The following is a 20,550-nucleotide window of genomic DNA, read 5'->3' on the forward strand; positions in this document are numbered from 1 at the left end:
AAAAAACGTAACATCTGATCATTCGGATTCTAAGCTGCAGATTAAGGTCTGATCTTGTAAAGAATGTTTTCACGCTCATGAATGCTTTCCTTGCTTGTTCGATTCTTGATAGGATTTTTTTTTTGGATTACACTGACTATTGATATTTGCTCCCAAATATTTTAAGAGTTTATTTAGTTAGTGAGGAATACGGCCTGAGCCTCAACTTCAAGAAGACAAAGTGGATGCTGATAAGCAGGAAGCAACAGCCTGCTCGACAGTTACGGATAAGTAACATACTAATTGACCATGTAGAATCTTATGTGTACCTTGGCACCAACGTAAATGCAAAATGGGAACAGGCCACAGAAATTAAGGCGAGAATAGAACGAGCTAGAGCAGCATTTAGCAATATGAAAAAGCTCCTCATAAGCAGGGATTTGTCTCTTCCCCTAAAACTACGACTAGTTAAATGCTACATTTTTCCGATCTTACTGTATGGTGTGGAGGCCTGGACGCTGACGGAGACGCTCACGAGAAAACTAGAAGCATTCGAAATGTGGGTGTACCGACGCATTCTTCGTATATCCTGGACCGAACATGTCACCAACATAGAGGTAATCCAAAGAATCGGAAAGGAGAAAGAAATCGTGAATACAATTAAACAAAGAAAGCTTGAATATCTAGGCCACATATTGAGACACGATAAGTACCGTCTACTGCAATTGATTGTCCAGGGAAAAATAGACAGTAAGCGAGGGCCAGGCAGGAGAAGACACTCGTGGCTCCAAAATCTGAGGAAGTGGTTCGGGCTCACATCGGTCGAACTATTCAGAAGCGCCGCAAATAAGATCAGAATTGCCATGTTAATAGCCAACGTTCGCAACGGACAGGGCACTTGAAGAAGAAGAAGAAGAAATATTTTAACGAATTTACCTGTTCTATTATTTGACCCTTGGCATACACAAGTACGTTTATTGATCTCTTTGAAAATACTAAAGTTTTAGTTTTGGAAACGTTTAGATGTAAACCGAACATTTCGTTATGGTGAACTACAGCTCGACAGATCACACAACAAATGTCGGAGTATTAAATCGAATGGGCAGAGAACGAGAATTGCTGAGAATAATAAAAAGAAGAAAAACTGCTTATCTGGGTCATATATTTCGAAATTACAAGTACCAGTTCTTAAAGTTTATTATGGAAGTGAAGATACTTGTAAAAGAAAAACGGGGCATCGGAAGAAAGAAATACTCATGGCTTAAAAACACAAGGGATTGGACAAACCTCGATGCCCATGCACTCTTTAGAGCCACACAAGACCGAAAGGAGTATGCTAGAATTGTCGCCAACATCCACTAATTGGATAGGGCACTATAAGAAAAAGAAGAAGAAGAACTACCGCATTTATTATATTTGGTAGTTCTTGTGCGTTGCTTGCTATTAAGACGGTACCATCAGCATATCTGATGTTGTCTATGCCGATTCCGTTAATCTTAATTCCGCCTTGGACCTCGTCTAATGCTTCTCTGAATATAGACTCCGAATACAAATTAAACAGTAGCGGTGATAAGACGCAACCCTGTCTCACTCCTCGTTGGATTTGTATATCTTCGGATGTTGTGTGCTCTATTTTAATTTTTGCCGTTTGGTGCCAGTATAGTTCTGAGATAATTCGCAAGTCTTTTTCATCAACTCCAGTTGTACTCAGAATTTCGATCATCTTTTGATGGTTAACGCAGTCAAATGCTTTTTGATAGTCAAATAAACATGCATATTTATCTACATTCATGTCTCTGCATCGTTGCGTTAACACATTTAAAGCAAAAAGAGCCTCTCCTGTTCTCAATACGTTTCGAAATCCGAATTGAGTGTCACTTATCTGGAACTCGCACTTCTTGTAAATTCGTGTATGGATAATTCTGAGAAAAATTTTAAGGACATGAGACATCAAGCTTAATATTCGATAATCATCGCATTGTGAGGAATTCGATTTTTTTGGTAATGTTACGAATGTTGATTTTAACCAGTCTGTTGGTATTTTGTACCTGTATGTACCTGTGTCATATATCTTATTGAATAGTGCTGTTATTAAGTCTAGGCTTTTACTTTCGTTATCTGCAATTAGTTTTAGTATTTCCACATTGATATTATCTGGACCGGTGGCTTTTTCATCTTTTTGAGATTTTACTGCGTGGATCACGTCTTCTTTGGTTATTTCTGGGCCTTTTTCATTTATGCGATTATCTTTGGATGGTGGAGAACAAGGTCTATCGTCGTCAAAAAGAGTTTGTATGTATTCTTTCCATCTCTTTACTTTGTCTTTTGTACTCATATTTATTTCGTTATTATCATTTTTGAATATTGTTGCTTGTCTCTTTTTGTGTCTGCCTGGCATTTCTTTTACTTTTTTACCAATATTAAAGGTGTCGTATTTTTCCTGAAGTTGTTCGATTTCTAGGCATTTTGTTGACATCCAGTTTTCTTTCGCCTCCCTGCACTTTTTTTAATGATTTTGTTGATTCGCTTGTATTCTATTGGGCTTGTTTTATGTTTTTATCTTACGTCCATGAGGTCCATGATCTCTTGCGTTATCCATTCTTGTTTTTAGTATCCTTAATACAAGAGACTTGTGGAAAACGAACGGCACTGGTATTCCGACTGACAATAAACATCACGAGATTTAGAAATTTACTAAGGTACATGCGAACTGATGATATCAATACAAGGTATGATAGAGTTAGTTTGGATAAATTACCGCTAATAAGAGATCTTATTACCAAGTGGAACGACAATCGGAGAAAATGTTTCTCTCATTTGCAATATGTAACCGTGGACGAAAAGTTGGAGGCTTTTAGAGGACGTTCCTCCAGTACATACCAAGCAAACCCAATAGATACTGTATAAAAATATTTGCACTGTCTGATGTGAAGTCATTTTATACCGGTAAAATGGAAGTATACGTTGGTAAAAACCAAGTGGGTGGTCCATACTATCTAGACACTAGTACCAAGGCAGTGGCAGAACGGGCCTGTCAACATCTCTACGAATCTAAGACAAATGTTATCACCGACAATTGGTACACCAGCGTTGATCTTGGTATAAGCTTGAAGGAAAATGGTTTAACTCTCTTGGGAACAATAAAAGTAAATAGGAGAGAAATTTCTGCATATTTCTCTAACAATCAAGGACGATCTAGTGGCTCTACTACATTTGGGTTTGGTTCAAGAGGAACACTGGTGTAATGTAAACAAAAAAAAAACAAAAATATTCTGTTATATTCCACTATGTGTCATGGGGATGGCGTTGATCCTGTAACTGGAAAACCATAAATCATATTAGCACATATATATAACAGCACAAAAAGCGATGTGGATACCGTAGATAAGTTATGCGCACACTATGATGTGGCATGTTTTAGTAGAAGATAGCCTATGGATGTTTTTTACAACCTTTTCTTTGTTATTTACAATTGTAACATTCCAAATTCCACAAACACTCGACTAGCAGTTTTGAAAAATTTAGCATTTAGCCTTATGTACAACCACCAGAAGAATCGAAGCCAAAATATCTATATACTCAGGACAATAATGATTCTTTTACAGAAGATCTGTCATTTAGATGAAGATATCGTGCCAGTTCAAAGAACTGCAGCAGCAATTGGGAGGTGTGGTGACTGTGGATGGAAAAAGAATCGAGAAAAAAAATAATTTTGTTCGATTTATAAAAAGTATCTTTGTTTGGAACATTTTAATCTAATTTACAATGACTGTAACAATATTCCGGCTTTATTTTATTACGTTTTTTGCCATCTCTTATATTTTTGTATGATGATAAATCTTGAAATAATGTTTTATTTTTGGTTAAGATAGTTCTTGAAGACTGATATGTTATGTTTTAATTTTAAATTAATTGTAATTTGTTTAGTAAAAAAGAGAATAAATCAAACTATTACAAAAATTGTAAGCTATTTTTTGTTCTACGTCAATTAACATTTTAAATAAACAAAAGATGTCAATAATAATATATATTGTTAAAAATAACTACAATCAATAAAATACTTTATTGAAATTTAAACAAAATGCATCCAGAGGACTATTTTTATGACCGGTGTAGTAGACCGTGTGCGACTACTGATACACAAAATAAAACTGCATCTACTGAAAGGTTAAACAAATTGTAACAATGAATGTTTTCGACCAGGACATTTTTTTTAATTCTTTAGGTCTCTAGTAATTTTTTGGTAAAATTTATCGTTTTCAAGTTATGAACAACGTTTTAACTTGAGTTTAGGTTCTTGGTAAATTAAAAAAATATTTTTCAGTTGTGTTTTTGAGACTTAAAAGTCGTAACTTTGGATTTTTTTTTTCAGTTTTAATTTATTTGTTACACTAAAACGATCAACGTTAAAAATCAGATTTTTTTATTCATAATGATCTAAAAAACCTAAAAAAAAATAAACCTAATGAACTTTGCATGGCAGGGCGAGCGCTCATTTGTACAATGAGAATTCAATCGAGCAATCATTTTTGCTATATATCTTGTTTCTCTTCCTTATAGACGCCGCAGCCCGAGCGCCCGTCCTGTCATAAGCGCTTCATTAACGATTAAAAAACAATGTTTTAAAATTAAATAAACCCAAAATACTTATCGGGAAATGATAAAACAAGGTTTGAACTTGAATTAAGGTCCTTGGTGAATTTCAAAATAATCTTAAGTTGTTTTTGAGTTTTAAAAATCGTAATTTTGCGTTTTTTCTGTTTTAAATTCTTTTTAAATCGAAAACAACCTGGTTTACAGAAAAAGTACTGGAGAACTACTTTGTTCAGAATGGTCCAAAAAATTCAAAAAATATTTCTCTGGATCGTAAAAATTAATTTTTACGATCCACCGCCACACTACATTTTCTATTTAAATATCAGAGAATATAAAATATATGTAGTTGCATTTTCATATTGTTCTTATTAATAAAGAGTCTAGATTTTAACTTTGTGAAGCATTAATTATATCTGCTTTAGAGGTATATTTCTAGTGTAGTGATTATTTCTTTACCCAGCAAGCCTTAGTTTGTTAGGAATCATTAGCGATTTTACAATAAAGCAAATAAATTGATTAAAGCATACTTTTAAAACTTAATTGACAATTATTGTTAAGCATAATTTAAAAATATATTTGACTTTTTTATAGGTGTATACCTATAAGCATTTTCCCTTAATTTAGTTAGAATTATATTTTTCGCAAAGTGAAATCATTTCTGTATCAAATCGATAGCAGACCGGGATACCAATAAAAATATACCTACAGTAAATCAAATTTATCAAAGTCCTTACATAGCAAAAATATTCTGAAAATACATCCTTATTTCGTAGAATAGTTGTTTCACAATAAGTACATAAATAACTAACTATAAACTTTGGTAATAAAACTGTCAGGATAGTCGGATGTACATTCAAGGACTCTCTCCACACTGGGAAACAAAACAGAGCAGTTTTTTGTCATTTAATGTATTGCAAGAGCTTCACCATCCGAATGTGATTCCGTTTATGATTTGGAGGTAATTAAGGAACTTTCAGATAGCAGGATAAATTTCAGCTGAGCATTATTTCTGTTTTCCACATGGATTTTGATAACTATAGCAATTTGTGCAACATATCTAACGAGAAGCATATTTTTGCCGCATTAAGCAGTTTGTAAATAATGCTATATTTTTCAAAGTTCTCTTAAGCTCAAAAATCACTGGTATTTTATCTAAAGATATTTCTTTTTGTTTCTTTTTTAGGAAGAGTTGAAAATGAGCAACATTCATACATTTTCGAATATCTGTAAAAAATAGAAGTTAGAAGTAGGTGATAAACAACACAATACTCTACAATAAATATGAAACAAATATTATCCTCATTTGGAAAAACAACTAGAGATCATTTTCTGTCGAAAAATATTGTTAATACAATGATATGATAAGAAATCAAAAACTTTCTGTTTGCTCATTTTTTTATATACTGATACTCATAGTTACCGATACTGATACTGATCAGGTATCAACATAAATGGAGAGAACCGCAGTCATTTATGATTCGCAGATGACATCGTCCTTATAGCCGATCGTATGGGTGAGGCAATAATGATGTTGGAAAAATCATATCATGCTTCCCTGAAGGTAGAACTAAAAATTACCGTGAACAAGACGCAAATAATAACTAATCTGGTGTTAAATCGTAATAGTGTTGTTGTTGGAAGGGATATTGAGCAGACTGCATTGTCTAAGTACTCAGGACATAAAATTAGGTTAGTCACAAATAAGCAGACATGTGAGATCCGACGTCGCATAAGTTTAGCCGGGAAAGCGTTTGTTAAATTAAACTATGTATTTAAATTGGACCTACCCATATGCCTCAAAAGAAACATCTTTTACCAGTATGTGGTACCTGTACTCACTTATGGAGCGGAAACATCAACGATCGCAAAAAAGGTAATAAACAAGATTCGCGTGGCTCAGAGTGCTATGGAGCGCCAGATGTTGGATTTCTCTCTGAAAGATTAAATCCCAAGTGAAGATATACGTCATAGAACTGAAAACAACAAAGGATATCGAAAAAACCGTGTCGCTAAAATGGAGTTAGGCGGGACATGCCACCAGAATACTAGGCAGCCGACAAACAAAACGTATTGTAGAGTGGAGGTCAAGACAATAACTACCAACCAGACAGTGGCGGCGCCTGGTGTAAAATATTGGGGGTGCACACATATTATATATACCATATAAAAATAGATAACACCATAGGCCTCCGCTTCAGCCCTATTTCCGTAAGCAAAAGTTTTTTGAGTGTCGTCAAATTGTAAAAATCAAAGGATCTTATTAAGAAACTACAATAAATAATGTATTTTATTAAACTTAAAATTATAATTTAGTTTTTAAATGTTACAAGCAAGTTTTGTATTGAAAATCAAGTCGCCTGTCTTTTTTTGAGATAAATTCTTCAATAACCAATTCATTAAAATTTGTAATTTCTTGAATCATTTTTTTTTCAATTGATAACATGGCGAGTGCAGTTAGTCGATCCTGCCCATAGTACTTCTAAGGAAAGTTTTGATACGTTTCAATGTAGAGAAACATCGTTCTGCTTCTGCTGTTGTCATTGGCATCGTAACAAGTACTTGAAGAATTAAATTAATTTCAGAAAAATCTTCTTGCAAATTATTTTCAATCAAAAATTTAAGTAAGTGAACTGCTCCGGAAAGTTCTTTAAAATCGGATCTTCTATAAACAATTTCCAATTCAGTCCTTAATTTGTTCTTATTTAAAAAGGGATAATTGTTAATTGCTGATTCCAATGTCAATGTAGGAAAATTTGAGCTGTATATTTCAAAATTGTCCACTGAAAATAATTTTGCTATTTCCAAATGTCCTGTAAACAAAAACCTTCTTTTAATTTCAGATAGTATAGTATCGCAAACTTCCTTAGCTTGAATAATTGTGGAGACATAAGAATTTCTGTCATTTTTCTTCCGTCTCTTCCTGGATTGACTATCGTCAATGTCTGTTAACTCGGTTTCTCTTATAGTGTGAATATTGTCTCTTTCTTTTTGTATATTTTCTTCAAATGTAGTCAGGCATCGTTTTACGATTACGGAATCAGTAGCAGTTTTTTGTATTTGTGAATATAGTATGTCAACGTGGGGCATAACACGATGAAAAACTTTCAACCAAAATACAAATTTATTATCATTCAATAACCTTAAAAGTGCACCTGCTTTTGTTATGGTATCAGATTGCCTGGATGTGGATTGTATTCTTTCCATGCACTCTATTAGGGCTTCTCTATTTTCATACACCATGTTCACCGTTCTAATTTTGAAATTCCATCTTGTAGCAGATGCTGATGGAACCCTATTTCCCACAACTTCATCTAATATGGCAACTCTCTGAGGTGAATTTGAAAAAAAATTAGTAATGTCGGTCAAATCAGCAAAAAATATGCGTACATTAGTATTTATGCTTGTTGCCTGAGACATTAACAAATTTAACTGATGCGCATAACAATGTATATAATTGGCATATCTAAATTTATCCTGAATGAGTTTTGGCACACCCCCATGAACGCCACTCATAACACTTGCCCCGTCATAGCTTTGAGAAATTAACTTATCGGAACTTGATAAAACACAACTTAAACATTCTTCTATGCAGCCAGCTAAGGAAACAGCATCGTGGTTATTTGGTTTTAAAAAAGTCCAAAATCTTTCAACGGGGGTCCCGTTTTGTAAAGTGTAACGATAAACTATAACCATTTGAAAAATATTTGAAATGTCACTCGTTTCATCACTCACAATGGAAACAAATTTTGAAGCAGCAATTTCTTTTTTGATATGTGCCTGACACACTGAAAGCATACAATCGAGTAAATCATTTTGAATGTCTTTTGACATTCCTTTAAACACAGTAGCTTGCTGTAAATGGTCTTTGAGAGCTAAATCCAATTCGGCGGAAAAATTTATGAGACCTCTAAATATACCAGGGTTTATTGAATCCTTTCTTTCATCATGGCCGCGGAGAGCAAGTTCAAAAGCACCACAAAATTTGACACAGTTTATAATTTTTGATAAGACGTACCTATTATTTTTTATTTGTTCATTATGTTTTGCAATATTTAATCGGTATGCACTATTTAGTTGTTGCCGAATATCTTGTTTACCTAATAAATTGAAACCTAATTTAGCAGATATGTGTGACTTTGAATGTTGATGCTTTTTAATTTTTTCGGATAAATGAACTAAGTCTTTAATGCCATATTTTGTCCATTCTGATTCCTCATCTCCAAATAGTAAACACGGAAAACAGTAAAGAGTATTGGTAGTAGCACACCCACACAACCAGTCAGTTTTTTCATAAATCTCAATTTTAAATGATCGTTTATAATCCCGACTTTTGCATTTTGTTACCTTCGAAATTAACAAATTTGGTTTAGGACTTGCAGGTGCACTTTTAATTTTTCTTCTAAAGATAGTGAAGAAAATTTAATTGATTTTAAATAATCCACGCTAACATTCACGCTCTCCATTCTTAAATTGTTTGAAACTTGATAAGCAACACTAACACCGCAAAATTTAAATGTGTATTTGCCGTCCGTACAAGTTACAATGACAATAGGATTTAGGATCACCGATCACAATCGATTTGTGCACACCAGGCCAGCTACAACGCGGGGCTATTGCGGGGAAGTGAGAAGTGCGGTCGGTGGTATTGGGCCAATGAAAATTAATTTTTAGCTGAGCAGTGCTCTGGAGATTGTGTCTCAAGTCTCGAACCCGTGAAGTTTCCGCATGTCTAAATAGAATAAAAATAACTAAATGTTACCTATTACTCATAAGCTGCGGATCTGTAATTTCTGATTTCAGTTACGGTTAATTAGTTGATTAAAAATATTATTTATAGAATAATAAATTTTAAATATTTATATAAATGTTTGTATGAAAATAATTATTGTGGGAGTGCACGTGCACATGTGCACTTATGAAGGAACCGCCACTGCAACCAGATGAAGTGTGTTAGCAGTAACTGGATGCGAGCCGCACCAGACAGACACAGAAGGAAAGACCTGAGAGGGGCCTATGTTCGGTAGTGGACACGTACAGATTGATGATGATAAATATAACGTTATGTAACTTTGACAGTTTTGCGAGTCGTATGCGGATAGATCACAATAAGTGTTCGTAATTAAAATTTTTTACTCTTAACAGAATCAGCTAGTTTTTTACCTCTTTCATTTCGAATACCCGTTTTAATTCCAGTGTTTATGAATCTACTTATCCTTATAAGCAATCTAATTGTCCATCATACATTTTTTGTTCTTTATTTTACCTGATCACCATTCTGTACCATATACGATAGTTGGTCTTGGTTTTACGAGAGTCTTGTATCTGTTGCCCATTTACTTTGATTGGGATTTATTTCTCTGCTGCACAGCATAAATGTAACTGACTGCAGGAAGAAAAAAAAAACAAAGTAATGAGATGGCGTTATGACGTTGATTAATCACATTATATTGAAAACAAAAAACGAAAATTCCGAGAAAGTGGATAGAGCGAATGACTATAGATTAAACCAGTAAAATTCTAATACAATTACTAATTTCTAAGCAAAACCGCAAATTGTAAAAACAATATTTATTTTCTAACACATAGGACGCGCCTCGACATCTCTGTCATCATCAGCTATAAATGTTGAAGATAAATTTGAAATGCACAAGAATACACAACTTTAAGAAAGTCCTTAGTGTACAGAAAATTTTTAATGTGAAAAATTTAACATATACATATAATATGGAACATATACAGTGTGTCAGAATATAAAAATATGCAAAATCACGTTAAATTTATTTGTGAGGCGGACATTTTGTTGACCAGTTTTCAAAATCTTTAATAAAATGGCGGGTTGTGTGATACCTCATTTTAAAGGTCGTTCAACTACCTTTTCAAAAATACTACGTACATTATATTTCTTTTTAGTAGTTTTGGAAAAACCAAGTAAAACAGTAAAGATATTTAAATATAAAAATGTTTGCAACAATAAACAGTAACTTCCTAAAGTAAAAGTAAATGTAAAAAAATAAAAGTAACTTACTAAAGTAAATGCTCCAAATTGTGTCCATTGTTTTATAAAAAGTGATAAAGCCTGCTTTCAAGTTTCTCTCTAACATTTCGAAAAACTTCAGGCTACAGTTTCCTACACGAAGCTGTTATTCTTCCCTTTAAATCTTCCAAATCTCGAGGTCTAATAGAAATTATCGGGTGATCATGGTGGCTATTCTATTACTCCTCTTCGACCAATCTATCTGCCAGGAAATCTATCATTTAGCCACTGTCTAACTGGAAGAAAATAATGGGGTGGAGCTCCATCGTGTTGAAATTAAATCAAATCTTCTTGCAAAATCATATTACCAGCCGCGTCAATTTGATTTTCCAAAGTGGTTGGTCTTAAGGGGTCTATTATTTCTTTAAGCAGATTTAAGTAGAGCTCACCAGTTAGATTTTTCTCAATGAATAAAGATCCAATAATTGTATTCTCAAGAATTCCAGCCCACATGTTCAGTTTCTCGGGATACTGTGTATGACATTCCCTAAAAAGTCGCACATTTTTATCACTCTAGTAGCGACAATTTTGCGTGTTAATATGTCCATTAAAAAACGTACACTCGTCACTAAAGCAAATATTTTGTAAAATATTGTCGTTTGCAATTGTTAAACTCGTCATTGTTTCGCAAAATTCAACGCTATTGTCAGAATCATAATCAAGAAGCTGATGAAGAATTTGTATTTTATACTGGTGAAATTTATGTAACTTTAATGCTTTTCTTACAGTTTCGTGAGACATTGCTACTTGTCGTGCCACATTGTGAAGTAAAGGTAAAACTTCTGTTTGTGCTGCTTCATCCAACCTAACCTAACCTAACCTAACGTAACACGGTGATTATATCTTTTTTTGTTAGCAATCCCAGGTCACGTGTTCCAAACTTGATACTTAATATCTTTACTGTTTTACGTAATTTTTCCAAAAGTACTAAAAAGAAATATAATGTGTGATATTTTTGAGAACGTAGTTGAACGACTTTTAAAATGAGGTATTACTCAACCCCCATTTCCATTAAAGGTTTTTTGAGTTATGTTCGCCCTTTCAAGAGGGTTGATGTATTTTAGTTAAAAACTGGTCTACTAAAATGATCTCTCAAAAGTAGACGTGCTTTTGAATATTTTTAGATTTTTTATAGAGATCAAATGCTGGTGGTGACACCTTTTTAAATTGACACACTGTATACATTTAGATAGCCCTCAAAAGCAAAAACGAAATAGGAGAACACTTTAACTAATCTTTATATCATTATTCATTTACGTCAAGTGTACTTAATTGTCGTATTTTACTAACTATTGTTGGTCAGCGTCGGTAATTAGATGTAAAATTATATAATTTAAATTCCCCCTTTTATATGTCCTCGTAAAAATTAATAGATATTTTTATTTTAATATAATATTAATTAGAAATTTTTCTATTTTGTATAATGCTGTCTCACTAATATTAGCAATACTAAAGCTCATTTATGTACCTTCAATAATATTCTTTGATGTTTACACACCATCCGGCATCCGTATTTCGTCATTATAAACATCAAAGTATCCGTTGCACAGTTGAAAACTTCGTATTTTTACCACTCAAATGAAGCCATATTTTCTTTAAATAGAAAACTAGGTGGCTCCTTTTTAAACCATCATTTTTAAAATTAAATTAATGTTTTTTTTTTAAGTTTTAACTATGAATTAAAATACTGTTTGTCTATTAGGTAACTAACTTTAAGGGAGGTATGGTTTATTTTCAATACATATTTTAAACCTATTTTTTTTAAATTTTTTAATATAAATGTATTTATAACATTAGTACATTATAGTATAACATTTCAAGGGTATTATCCGAAATTTTGCGGTGTTTATCGTAAATTATAACTGGATGATGTGTTGATAAAAAAACAAAACGATTTTCCTAGGTGGTAACGTTTATTACTTTTTAAAAATTTTAGAAGGCAAAAATTTTTTGAATTTTCGAATTTTTTTTAATTTAGAATGTAACAAAATTTGTCAATTTTACTAATTTAATGTAAAATTAATTAAAACAACAAAATGGGCAATATCTCGACGTTCCGATCAATTAATTTATCTTTTAAAGATGTGTACAAAATTTGAGAAGGATAGATCAACTAGTTTTTGAAATACAGTAAACACCGACTTGAAAAAAATATTCCTAGAAAAATGCGTTTAAAAAATTCGTCGTCTATTCCAGGCCCATATAGCGACGTGCTTCCTTCTAAAATATTTAAAGCATCTTATTGTTCCTGCTTTCGGCGAACTCTGCCTTCACTCTGATAATTCGATTGTGATCTGCCGTGAGTGCATAATTATGAGAACTTGACACTGTACTTATTCCACTTTCCATGTTAGGAAATTGTTCCACTTACTTTACTCAAAAATCTCTCTTACTCAAGTCACTCACGCACCTTTCCATACTGACTCACTTCACCCACTCATCTCACTGACTCAATTCACTCACTCACGTTACTTTCTCACCTCAACTACTCAACTCACTCACTCCCAAATGCTTATACCTCCAATTTTTTTTAATCAGATCCTTTTTAGAATTTTAGTTCTTTGGCGGTAGAAGATTGTGTTTTGATTCGTGCTCTGTGCGTTGTGATGAGGAGTCTGGATCCATTCAGTTCGCATATAATATCCCACTTACCCTTAACAATACCCCAGTTATGTAGTGATTTTATAATAGTTGAATAGCTGAATAGTTTATGTACAATTCTTACTATATATTTTATTTCTTTTTTTTTTAGCATTTTTCTCTTTTCGTAATGTGATTATCGTACAGTAATTTCTACAACTGCTATTAACGCTTTTTTATTTTTCATGAGGTTTGTAGAGGTATTTTATTAATATATTTAAGATACTTGTTTAAGTCTTACGGAGTCATAGTGCAAACGGGTAACTCCGATATTAACTTAACTTGTTTACATAATACATTATCCAATACATTAGACGGCCAAAACTGCAGAGATAGGTCTACAAAATTCTGACAAAAACATACACCTACAGAATCAAATACTATTCCACGGCCAATACCAGATTCCAACAACAGAGTAAATCTTCTTTTAAAGTTAGATTTGTGGCCTTTCTAAAAAAAGTTATGAATCTAAAAGTAATTTAAATAATATTGTTGTGATCCATAATCAGTCTTATGATCGACTTAACCGCTAATATCTAGATCTCCTTAAGTTATCAAAGAACCTGCTAAGATAAATATTAACAGACAGCTTTTTTGTAGCGAGATAAAACCCAGAAATTTTTATCGTATTTGGCCGAATCAAGATCGGCTAGTTGGTATATTATTATATAAATACACTAAGTTTCTTTTACCTCAGGTTACTGTCGCTTTTAAAATTCGCACTTTGAACCTTCTGAAGAGTAAAGAACTATAATAATCATTGGGCCAACTATCACTTATATCGGCGATACCTTTAAACTGTGGAACGTAACGTTTAAATAAAGCTACCAGATATGTGCTTTAACTATTTTTTGTTAATTATTTTTATGATTATTAATCTTATAGTTATGTTTATGCTTGCAAATATATTTTCTTAAAAAATATTTCTTGGTTGGTTAATTTGTGTTTTTTTATCCATGTGATTTTTACTATATTTAATTTAACAAATTACTTTAAGAATTTTAGGCATGCATAAACAATTTTTTGTATTGGTTATCGTTTAAGTTTCATGCCTTTATTGTACATATTTGTGTAAATGTTAAAAAAAACTTTTAAACTTATAATTAATTTAATTTTTTTTGTTTCAGGTAAGCACTGTGATCATTTAAGTAAGTTTTGTAGTATTTGTAATGGGATGTGTTATATAAACAATTCTAATTCTATAAATAATAATACATTACTAGATAATCTGATAAGTAATCTCATTTGAAATTAAAAACGTGGTATAATTCTTTGATTTTATTCGATATAGTCTTCTTTTTGCACTTGGCTTCGGCAGGGGCTTCTTCAAATATCCATCTCTTTAAATTTGAAAACACATATATAATATTCGGAGAGGCCAAATGAGGAAAATAAGCCATGTAAATTTTCCTAACACTGTTGAATTCTAGCATTGTCTTAGAGAAACAACACTTTTTTCTTCGGCATGTGGGCCCAATTAGAATTGAGTTCTTTCTTTAATTTGTAAAATCATTCACAATAATACTGGCTATTGATAGTCTTACCTTTTTTAAGTCAATTAAAATTATGCCTTTGAAATCTTAAAAATACAGTGCTCATAACCTTTCCAGTCCATTAAGCCACTCTTGGCCGCTTCGGAGCACATTTGACGAATTCGTTCCACTGCCGTGCATTTATTTTGTTCTTTGGTGTTTAGTAGTGGATCCGGATTTAATCAACTGCCACCAGTCGATACCAAAAGTCCGATGGAGTTCGCTTTATAAGGTTCAAACACTGTTGATAATTGGTTACACGATCATGTGTTTGGTCAAAGATTAGCAAACGCTGACTTTCACCAAAGACGTTGCCAAAAACCAGTAAATGGTAAACAAAATTATCAAAATTTCGTTCAAAATATAGCTAGTGCACTCTTTAGTAAATATTGTGGCTTTTTTCAATTCAAGCACCTTTACTTTTCGATCAGCTAATACCATTTCATGGATTTTTTTCACATTTTCCGGTTTTTTTTTTTCATTTGACCGTCCAAGTGTATGGACGTATTCAGAGCTCCGCTATCTAATCAGGGGTAATTAAGTAGTAATTAAGATATCATTAGTCGTGAGTGATATCAATGGCCATAGCTGTAAGCTATCACGATAAATTCAAGTAAACTTAGGTAAGCGAAATATTTAAATATTTATAATTTTTCCCCTGTCTCGCCTTTCCGCTTTTATTGCTTCCCCTGTTATTATTTTTTGTTTGATTGTTTTTGGAACTATTAAGCTAAAATAGAATAAACACATTCATCTATGTTAAATAAAATAATATACATAGTTAAACACTTTTTTGTACGCCAATGAACCGGCATGACTCCAAGTACGGCTGAAATTGTTCCCGAGGAGGCCTCCTAGCAGCAAGCATAATCTGATCAGATATCGGACTTGGAGAGGCTTCCACGTCGAACTCGAGAATACAAAGATTTCAATTTGGTCCTGAAATTGCCTCTCAATAAAAAAAGAAAAGTGGAAAAGTATATGAACACTAAACTAGATTGCCTCCTACCCCCGTTACCGCCCTACGCAAAGTTCCCGGTCTTCAGGGCTGCTATTGTGCACAACAAAGGGCATGCTTGTGCATAAAATTGGCGCAGTCGAGTCGTGTGTGATAGGATCATTAGGTAAGGGAACGTGAGCGGGACTTACGAGACAAGCGAAAGTAAATTTCTGGCTAAAATTTAATTTTATGTCATCTTACATTGTTTTACAGCTTGCTACATTAAATACTTTATGATACATGTTTGCCGCAAGCAGTCTACATTTTCAGCTTTTGAATTAAATAGATAATCATCGAGTCTCGTAATTTCAGATATACGCTGTTGAAAACTGACAAAATTTAAACTGAGTTGTATGCTACGTCAACAAGAATTATTTACAAATTGTGAGTTTCAAACTTCTCTATTATAATATACGCTCTAAACTGGTATTACAATGTTTTAAGTTTCGTATAATTTATCTCTTTAAGCTAAGTTGTCTCTTTTGTTAACAGAAACTAGTATATTAACTATCTACATAAATAAAATTATGTAATTTATAACAATTTATTAGAAAGTATAATAATAAAATTATAGTATAATAAGTATAACCTTTATTTGTAACAAGTTTTTAATTCTATAAATTATCTACCATTCACATTCACAATAAAGTTTATAAAATAACTATTTGAACTATTTTACTAGGCTAACTATGTTAAATATGATAAGTATTGAAAATATTAAGATTATATTTGGAATTCTATAGATTTTTAATATTTAATAATATCCAGATTTAGCCATACGGCACACACTCCCTCTAAGGGAAAAATTCACTTATCCCAGATACCTATGGTATCAAAAGGATTGAGCTCTGGTGCGACTCTTTCCGTGATATCGAGCCCTTGGTGACTCGATTTGCTGAAGTATCTCCCAAACATTTTCGTACACATCTGGACGTCGCTAGGAGTACAGCTTTCTGCATGGCTTTATAAAGATGTTCATCTAGACCCAGCTGTTTTACGTTCGCTAGGAGGTTTTTGGAAATAACACCAGTAGTAGATAGAATAATAGGTACTGTCTGGGTACTTTCCATCCTCCATTGTCTCCTGATTTATATATCTAGTTCTCTATATTTGGCGATCTTGTCATCGTACTGATAGTAAGGAAGATGTCGGTTTGAAGAAGTTCCAGTTTGTCAGCTAGTTCTTGGTGGATAATCTTTAATACTGAGTTATAGCGTTCTTTATAATCAGTAACGACAAACGCCTTACAGCCCCCGGTAAGATGTTGGACGGTTTCTTGAGCTTGGCGGCCATATCGGCATTTGTCATTTTGGACTTGAGGATCTTTAACAATATATTTCAGGTAATTTTTGGTTAAAATAACCTGATGCTGAATGGCAAGTAGGAAACCATCAGTCTCGATAAACAGGTTTCCTGATGTCAACCAATAGTTCGACGCTGTATTGTCGACATATTCTTGGCTGATCTGATTGAGATGTCCCACATGCAGAGGTTTACTCATTCAGGTGCTCATTTTTTCTTGCTTAGTTAGGTGGTTTATGCTATTTCTTGTTTTCTCAGTTTAAGCGGCATTGTATCATCGACTCGCAGATTGCTCGATATAAAGTAGATGTCTCAGCCTGCACCTGAAAATAAGTTCTTAAATTAGCAATATGTTTATCAAGTTGCTCACATATGTCTATAAGTGTTTTCGCCTTTGTGAGAAATGTTCGTCCTTTTCGCTGGAAACTTTCTACATGCGTTTTTGACCACTTGATAATACCAAAAAGTATCTAACAGGCGTACGTATTTAATATCTTAAACAAATTCTTATTTTTAAAAAATGACCGATTTAGTTGTCATACTCTTCTCATTAACTCAGAAGTTAGTTCATTTTTTATCAGTTTATGGTCAATTTTTCGCGCTTGCTGTACTCAGCATATCTGAACATTTGTACATATCATTTTCACCAATTGCCTCGATATTTTGACCACCTTTCGTATCAAAATCTCCGGGCTAAACCTTTCCTCTGACTATATTTAATATACGGCACTTGACTAGTTCCAACTAGTTCATACTAATATCATTTGAGAAAGTTTCTATAGATTTTAGCATCTGATCTAGGTGGTTTCGAGTGGAAGCCATTAATTTCAAATCATCCAAATATAACAAATGATTAAGCTTCGCCGCAACTATATTGTTATTTTTTATGCTAAAACCTGAGTCAGTGGAGTTCAGTAGCTGAGATAGTGGGTTCATCGCTAGACAGAACCAAAGGGGACTCAACAAGTCCACCTGGAAAAGGCTCCGGTTGATTGGGAGACTCAGTTTTGATTTTATTTTCACCAGGTATTTGAAAGTGAATTTTATGCTTCCACTCCGTCATTATTATATATATATATATATATATATATATATATATATATATATATATATATATATATATATATATATATATATATATATATATTATATTGATAATATGTAAAGTCGATAATAATATAGTGACTTTTTTAAAATAATAATGACGGAGTGGAAGCATAAAATTCACTTTCAAATACCTGGTGAAAATAAAATCAAAACTGAGGATATCCCAATCAACCGGAGCCTTTTCCAGGTGGGCTCGTTACATAGTATATCATAGCATACACTTTTAGGAATTGTTTCGGCGTGTGCCTCATTAGGATTATAGTACGGTAATTTTGATATAATTTAGGTTTTCTAAATTCGGCAACCTACAATATGCAGATGATACACTTATATACTAGCAGCGAATAAAGTCGAAAGAATTACCATCACTGAACAACTCAGCCGGATAAGCGAAGAATTCAAACTTCAGATCAACATCAGAAAAAAACAAATCGTAGACAAAGCAAATAATAATCTGCTGCGCATACACCAAATGGCGAATTTCGAAGTGGTTGACAGATTTGTATACCTGGGCTAAAATATGAAAAAACCGAATAACAAGGAATACTAAGGTTGGTCGTAGCCCTTATTTTTTTCATTGCTACATACCCATCTGAAACACCGACAATCTAAAAATCGATAGAAATAAAATTGAAGCCTATAAAATGTGGGTGTATAGAAGAATTCTACGCCTATTGTGGACCGAACATAGAACCAACTTATTAATTCTCAAACAGCTTCATATAAAAGACAGGCTACTAAAAAAAGTAAAACGAGTATACCTAGTTTACATCGGCCATATAACTAGAAGAACGGGAACCATGAAACTATTGGTAGTAATACTAAAAAGGTAGAAGGCCGAAGACCAAGAGGCAGATCTCCAACTCGATGGGCAGACCAAATGACACAGGATCGCAGCCAATGGAGTCAGCAAACCAATAATATTTATTTGTCAAGGTGTGTCAACACACCCTGACCAGGGCTCAATGAATGATGAAGGGGACTAAGATTGATATCAGTTATTTCTGTGGTATAATTCCTGATTTATGAATTCTGTTAAATAATTTTACCAGTACCTAAATATACCCCTTATTAATAAATTTTAAGGATTGCCACTGGCAGTTTATCTGAACCTGTTATGTTTCTGTCTTTTTATGAACTTCTTACAAATAAAATTTCTTTCTTTGTTCTGTCTGTATCTTTATCCCCATATTATCATTCAAGGTGGTTTTTTGTCAATATATTTGTAATTTTTCTTCTGTTTTTATGATTGGGATTTGTATATTTTTTTTATTAAGACATAATCTACGGGATTAGTTCTTGGTGTTATTAGGACTAAAATATCGGCATTTGATAATATTGGGTGGTGACGATCATTTCTCATTATTTCGTCTTCACCATGTGAAATTGGGCCATTATTGATAGAATTTGGGTCTATAAATCGAACAGAACCTTTTCAGCACTCTAAGGATTGTCAAAAGAAGTTTTGAGAGTTTTGAGAAAAGAAGCTTGTTTTTATGATACGGAGAGTGTACGGGTTAGAGGTGGCCAATGCAAAGATCTGTAATAGGGTCACATTCCTCGTTAAATGTCCAGATCTGATCGAGCCAGACATTACGACGCTGCTCAATCTATCAGATTTGCAGACCGGTAAGGTTGCCGCAACCTCACTGTAATAAGGGGTTCACACCCCCTTGGATAAAGATGGCTTCTCCTACTTAAGGTGTGACTTGATAATTTCGGTAATGGCTATAACGGCTAACCGCTGCTTAGTGATCCAGCGGTGTACATCATCCGACGAAGACAGTGAAGATAGCGGCTCTTGTTTCTGGAGTCGTTTTTGCGCTAAAGACCAGTATATTCTACTGCAATCCTTACTTTTGACCATTACTCCAACATCCAGGTCTCGTCTTTCTCTCATCTTTGGTCGACTTCAGTCGACTTGTCCCTCGCACCGATTCTGGTGATTTGCCCTTTAGGTGAATAGGTAGGTTGGCTCCGACTGGTCGATCTTGTGACTTAATTCATTTTTATATTTTTCCTCGGCCCCGTTTTCTATATCATTGGAAGTCTTTGAACAGTATCCTTTTAGATTCGATTATTGGGATTTTTTTCAATTTCTATCGCTTCTTTGATTTAACGTTTTCTTTTTGTTTCAATATTAGTTATAATCATCGTTTGGTTTAGGTTTATCGTATATACTGTATTTGAGAAGTGTGCAAGAGACGACGTTTTTTCTCTCCTTTCAATTGCATTTTGATGTTCTTCTCGTCTAGTATGTCTTGTCAATCGTGTACGATATGTGATATGGTCAAATTGGTTTACTAATTAAATAAAACATAATATGTAGCTTGGTTTATTACACTTAATTGATTTTTCAG

The 20,550-nt window shown here is 33.3% G+C and overlaps 2 protein-coding genes across 2 annotated transcripts in view; one reads left to right on the forward strand and one right to left on the reverse strand.

Moving 5' to 3' along the window:
* Rbp6 (RNA-binding protein 6) overlaps positions 1-20,550 on the forward strand; it is a 1,719,762-nt gene that overhangs the window by 24,319 nt on the left and 1,674,893 nt on the right. The gene's annotated exons all lie outside the window — the stretch shown is intronic.
* Positions 7,030-20,090, reverse strand: LOC140435812 (zinc finger MYM-type protein 1-like). Its single transcript, XM_072524529.1, has 2 exons — positions 19,888-20,090; positions 7,030-8,974 (listed from the first exon to the last, which is right to left on the reverse strand). The coding sequence occupies exons 1-2, from the start codon at positions 20,088-20,090 to the stop codon at positions 7,030-7,032; spliced, it is 2,148 nt and encodes a 715-aa protein (XP_072380630.1).

Source organism: Diabrotica undecimpunctata, chromosome 3 (genome assembly GCF_040954645.1).
Source record: "Diabrotica undecimpunctata isolate CICGRU chromosome 3, icDiaUnde3, whole genome shotgun sequence".
NCBI lineage: Eukaryota > Metazoa > Arthropoda > Insecta > Coleoptera > Chrysomelidae > Diabrotica > Diabrotica undecimpunctata.

Excerpts from the sequence above, each read along its gene's own strand:
- LOC140435812 (XM_072524529.1), bottom strand. The coding sequence starts at position 20,090 with ATGAGAGAAAGACGAGACCTGGATGTTGGAGTAATGGTCAAAAGTAAG. Across the intron at positions 8,975-19,887 it reads ATTATCAAGTCACACCTTAA|AAGAAAAATTAAAAGTGCAC; the intron begins GTAGGAGAAGCC and ends CACTATCTTTAG.